The 5,923-nt window shown below is 64.8% G+C and overlaps 1 protein-coding gene across 1 annotated transcript; it reads left to right on the plus strand.

Moving 5' to 3' along the window:
* Positions 1 to 732: 732 nt before the first annotated feature.
* Positions 733 to 5,685, plus strand: PtA15_8A197 (uncharacterized protein; the record flags this gene model as incomplete). The annotated part of the gene is made up of 12 exons (XM_053171600.1): positions 733 to 980; positions 1,456 to 1,576; positions 1,902 to 2,036; positions 2,106 to 2,183; positions 2,532 to 2,702; positions 2,776 to 3,101; positions 3,169 to 3,366; positions 3,443 to 3,550; positions 3,616 to 4,413; positions 4,480 to 4,718; positions 4,786 to 5,028; positions 5,093 to 5,685. The coding sequence occupies 12 exons, from the start codon at positions 733 to 735 to the stop codon at positions 5,683 to 5,685; spliced, it is 3,258 nt and encodes a 1,085-aa protein (XP_053022848.1).
* Between the last annotated feature and the right edge of the window lie 238 nt (positions 5,686 to 5,923).

The following is a 5,923-nucleotide window of genomic DNA, read 5'->3' on the forward strand; positions in this document are numbered from 1 at the left end:
TACCTAGCTGACACACATAATTACTAGCCCACTCCACCTACTGTGAAGTGGTCCTGGAGAGGTGATCCAGCGGTTTTTGAGCTCAAAATTTGAAATTCCCTGAGCCGGCGCGAGCTAGAAGGGGGGGATTGGGTACAGAAATCCACCATGTAACAACATTTACAGGACGTTTCTTTGAAGGGGGGATGGATACAGGGGAGTTTGAAGTGGGGGAAAATAAGCTAAGAAGCTTGCCATTCCAATGGTGCAAAGGGCACGGGATGAATCAAGAGGAAACAGGGAGGTATTGGGGAAAATGGGGGAGCGTAGGGTCCTCCCTGCCATTTGTCTCAATCCTGTAGGGCGAGACATGCGACTTTAGAGGCAAGTCCCTCCTTCGGAGGTCGCTACGCTCCCCCGAGGAGGGTACGCTTGTGTTAAGTTCGGGAGGGACTTGTGTTAAGTTCGATCCGAGCTGCGCTTCCTGCCCCACAGTGGTTCACCGTTTTTAAGCATCTCAGTCTTGGCTCCACACACGCGCACCCCATCCGCCGCCGACCCCCAAGCCCCAGCCGCGCGCCGTGCGCAGAAGTACGCTAGCAGCGTCCGGCCTGCCCGGCTTCGCAGGTTAGTACATATGTTGGTGAGTGGCACCAAACACACCCGTAGACTTTGTGTATATTAATCCGACGTGCATCAAGAAGGGGGTGCTTCTGTTGATGGGGATATGCAGAGAGTGGTCTGCAGCCGGCCATGAGCGTGAGTCTCGCTTGCGACAAGCATTCCTCCTCGAGCGCTGGGGTGGCTGCACCCTCCCGCCGAGTGCAGGATCTGCATGTCTGGGTGCGCCCCTCTGTGAGCGAATATGCAGAGAGCGATGGCCGGCTGGCTCTGCGAGGTCTGCCCGCCGGGGTCTTGTGTTGGCTGGGCTCTGACAGCTCATGTACGCTGGGCTCGAGACACGGAGGCTCTTTCGACCCCGCCACTGCAGATCGGCAGGAGTCTGTGTGCTGCATGTTTCATGGAGTGGTATGCCTGCCGGGATTATGAAGGGAGGAGTGAATAGATGAGGCCGGAAGATGCAAGCACCCCAATCTATGGGCTCTCTGCTGATTTTTGTTACATATTTTTGGTTGGGATTCTCCTGGGAGATCGGCTGCCCCTGCGAGTCCTGCTGGGTTCTGGTTGGGGCGTTACGTAAGCAGCCCTTAAAAACCACTCCCCCAGCCCACGAACCATCCATCCTCCCACACCCACCATGGCCACCCGTCCACACCTCATCGCACACCCACCCTCGGGCGCCCGCCTCTCGCTGGCCCTGCCCGCCGCCGAGCCCCTGCTGAGCCTGGCGGAGACTGCCCGGGACGCCTTCCTGGGCTGGCTCGACCGGCAGCCCGACGCCGCGCTGCTCCAGCCCCCCGCGGCGGAGAGCGATGCCGACGACGACGACGGCGACGGCGACGGCGAGGAGAAGAGGGCCGACCCGGCCGCCGAACCCAGCCTCGTCCTGCTCGCCCACTACCTGCTCTTCCTCGCCTCCACCGCCGCCCAGAACGGCCCGCTCATCTGCCCCGCGATCGCCCACTTCCACACCCACGTCCTCGACAGCCCACCCACCGACATCCACTCCGCCGCCGCCGCCCTGACCTCCTCCGACCCCGCCCGCAGACTCGTCATCAGGGCCTACTTCCAGGCCCGCCACGCCCTCCCGCCCGCCCTCGCCCACGAGCTCCCCGGGCCCCCGCTCGGGAAGCTGTGGGACAAGGCCCAGCAGGGCAAGAAGCTCGTCGGCGTCTTCGGCGGCCAGGGCGTCAACGAAACGTACTGGCAAGAGCTCGTCGTCAGTCTGCGTCCCTCTCCCTCCCTCTCTCTTACCCCCGCCCCACTCACCCCCCTCCCCGTGTTTCGTCTCCCCGCCGCAGAACCTGTATGCGCTCTACCCCTCCATCCTGGGCCCCTTCCTCGAGGCCGCCGACGCCCATCTGCAGGCGCTGTGCACGACGCCCCAGGCCCAGGCGAGCGCGCTATACAAGCACCACGGGCTGCGCATCCTCGCCGTAAGCTGCACTCTCTCTCTCTCTCTTTCCCCAGAAGCAAAGAACTGACGGCTGGGGATGGTCCTGCAGTGGTTGACGACCCCGGCAAGCACGCCGCCGACGGCCTACCTAGCGAGCTGTGCAGTCTCGCTGCCCCTCATCGGGCTCGTCCAGATCGCGCACTACATGGCGCTGGGCTGCGTGCAGGGGCTGACGCCGAACGGGGTGTCGTCGCAGCTAGCCGGCGGGGTGACGGGACACTCGCAGGGCGTGGTCGTCGCCGCGCTCGTCGCGGGGGTCATGCCAGCGGGGCAGGACACGTGGGCGGCGTTCAGCGGGGCGGCAATGCACGGGCTGACGGCGCTGTTCCACATCGGCATGCACGGCTCCCTGGCCTTCCCGGCCACCTCCTTGCCGCCCAAGCTCGCCGGGAAGACCGCCGACTCCGAGGGCCTGCCCTCGCCCATGCTCGCCGTCACCGGCCTCCCCCTCGACATCCTCCAGAAATCCATCCAGGACATCAACGCCCATCGCGCCGACCAGCTCCCTGACAAGACCCCCGACGCCCAGGTCTCCCTCTTCAACGGCGCCAAGGCCTTCGTCGTCACTGGCCACCCTCGCACCCTCGTCGGCCTCGTCTCCGCCCTGCGCAAATCGAAGGCCGAGCCCGGGCTCGACCAGTCCAAAGTAAGCTCTCTCCTCTCTCCCATACACACACACACACACACACACACCATGCTCACGACGCGCTCCCGCACAGATCCCGTTCAGCAAGCGTCTCCCGGTCTTCTCGATGCGCTTCTTGCCGATCGGTGTGCCCTACCACTCGCACCATCTCGAAGGATGCACGGCGCGGATGCTGGGCGCGGCGGAAGCGGGCGGGATCGGGGCGGCGGAGTGCGCCTGGTGGGAGGCCCACAAGGCCACGCTCGGCGTGCCCGTGTTCAACACGGAGACCGGGGCGGACATGCGCGCCGAGCAGGACGGCAAAGGCTTCCTCGAGACGCTCGCCGACCAGATCTTCACCAGCCCGATCATGTGGACCAAGGCCTGCGCCTTCCCGGAGGACACCACCCACATCATCGAGTGCGTCCGGCCCTTCCTCTCTGCGAGATGCCCTGTCTCTGCTTGCTGATCGTCGGCCTCTGGCTAGCTTCGGACTCGGCACGCTCTCCGGCATCGGCTCCCTCGTCGCCCGAAACGCCGAGGGAAGCGGCCACCGCGTCGTCTTCGCCGGCCTCCCCGTCGCCGGCCAGGGCCACAAGATCATGAACGAGGTCTATGACGCCAGGAACATCGTCCACGAGCAGCGCTGGGCCGAGAAATACAAGACCCGCCTCGTCAAGACCAAGTCCGTCTCTCTCTCTTTCTGCTCATGTGCTTCTCAAAAAAAAAAAAAAAAAAGCTGATGGATGCTTCTCCAACAGGGACGGACGGATCCAGATCGATACCCCGTTCTCACGCTTGTTGAGCAAGCCTCCGCTGATGGTCGCTGGGATGACCCCTTGCACGGTGCCCGCGGACTTCAATGCCGCGTACGTCTCCGCCCTTCTCCCGGGCTCTTTCTCTCTCTCCCCCGTCTGATCGTCCGTGCAATTAGTGTGATGAATGCAGGCTATCACATCGAGTTAGCGGGCGGGGGACACTACAATGCGAAGGCCTTGCGCGCGAAGATCGCCGCGATCCGCTCCAAGCTCGAGAAGCCGGGGCTCGGGTTCACGCTGAATGCGCTGTACATCAACCAGAAGCAGTGGGCGTTCCAGTTCCCGCTGTGGCTGGAGATGCGCAAGGAGGGCTTGCCGATGGAGGGCTTTGTGGTTGCGGCAGGGATCCCGAGCACGGAGAAGGCGAAGGAGATCATCGACGGGCTGCGCGAGGCGGGGCTCCAGCATGTGAGCTTCAAGCCGGGCTCGGTCGACGGGATCCGCCAGGTGGTCCAGATCGCCGCGGCCCACCCGGACTTCCCGGTGATCTGTCAATGGACGGGCGGCCGGGCGGGCGGGCACCACAGCTGCGAAGACTTCCACCAGCCGCTGCTGGCCACCTATGCCTCGATCCGCAGCCAGCCCAACCTGGTCCTGGTCGTCGGCTCGGGCTTCGGATCCGCCGAGGACGTGTATCCCTATCTCACCGGCGCCTGGTCCCGCGACCGCTTCGGCGTCCAGCCCATGCCCGTCGACGGCGTCCTCTTCGCCAGTCGCATGATGGTCGCTAAGGAGGCCGCTACCAGCCAGGCCGTCAAGGAACTCATCGTTCAGGCCCAGGGCGTCCCCGACGACCAGTGGGAAGGCACCTATGACCGCGAGACCGGCGGGATCATCACCGTCACCTCCGAGCTCGGCGAGCCCATCCACAAGATCGCCACGCGCGGGATCAAGCTCTGGAAAGAGTTCGACGAGTACGTCTTTGTTTCCTCTCGTTGGACTCTCTCCGCAGAGGCTGATGTGTGTGTGTGTGTATGAAGGACGGTGTTCGCGCTCCCGCGCGACAAACGTGCGGCCTGGCTCGAGAGCCACAGGGACTACGTGATCCAGAGACTCAACGCCGATTTCCAGAAGCCCTGGTTTGCCGAGAAAGACGGCAGGCCCGCCGGGCTCGGCGACATGACCTACAAGGAGACCGTGCTCAGACTCGTCAAGCTCTTGTTCGTCGGCCATCAGGGCCGATGGATCGATCCTACGCTGCGCAACTTGGTTGGAGACTGTCAGTGTTCTCTCCGCCACCTGCTCGGATCGGATCCGGCTGATGAGTGTGCGTGTGAATGTTGTAGGGTTGCGGCGGATCGAGGAACGGTTGTCGACGGTGACGGGGCCCCCGAAGGTCTCGGAGATCCAGTCGTACGCCGAGCTGGACGTGCCGATGCCCAAGCTCGACACCTTCTTCGCCCGCTACCCCGAGGCCGGCTCCCAGATCCTCGCCTCCGAGGACATCGCCTACTTCCTCGCGCTCTGCCAGCGGCCCGGGCAGAAGCCGGTCCCGTTCATCCCCGTGCTCGACAGCAACTTCGGCATCTGTTGAGCCCCCTTTCCCCTCCTCTCTCGCATGTCGTGGGGCTGATTGTGTGGCTGTGTGTGTAGGGTTCAAGAAGGACTCGTTGTGGCAGGCCGAGGACATCGATGCCGTGGTCGATCAGGACCCGCAGCGGGTGGCGATCCTGCAGGGCCCCGTGGCCGTGCGCCACTCGACGACGACGGACGAGACCGCGGGCGAGATCCTCTCTGGGATCGAGGCGGGCATCGTTGAGCGGCTGTTAGCGGAGACGTACGGGGGAGACGCGGGGCGGGTGCCCCAGGAGGACTATCTGTGCCGGCGGCCGGCGACGCTGACCGCGGCGGAGCGCGAGGCGGTCCTCGGGGAGGCGCGGATCCGGTACCGGGTGGAGAAGCAGGGGCCGGCGGACAGACACGTGTACGACATCGCCGGCCCGCTCCCGGCCCCCGCCCACTGGCCCGCCTGTCTCCTCGCCGACCGGCCCGCCGGCTGGCTCGCCGCCCTCCTCCACGCCATCGCCCTCCTCCAGGGCCCCGCCCTCGTCTCCAACCCCCTCCCACAACTCCTCCGGCCCAGACCCTTCCAGCGCGTCGTCGTCACCACTGACCCCGCCGGCGCCCCGCTCAACGTCAAGGTCTTCGGCGCCGCCGCCGTGCCCGTCCGCCCGCTCATCGCCTAACCCCCCCCTGGTTCTCCCCCTCGCGCTCTCCTCATTATATCTGGCCCACCCCTCTCGCCCCCGTCTCTTCCCTCCTTCCGCGCGTACATGTATCCCTCCATCCACCCGCCCGCTCCTGGCTTCCTCCTCCGCGGCTGACCCCCCTCCCTCCCCAAAAAAATGCGAGCGCCCCAGTCCTGCGTGTTTATCCGGCCTGCTGCTCTGTTCTCTCGTGCTTATATATATATACTCAATCCTT

Source organism: Puccinia triticina, chromosome 8A (genome assembly GCF_026914185.1).
Source record: "Puccinia triticina chromosome 8A, complete sequence".
NCBI lineage: Eukaryota > Fungi > Basidiomycota > Pucciniomycetes > Pucciniales > Pucciniaceae > Puccinia > Puccinia triticina.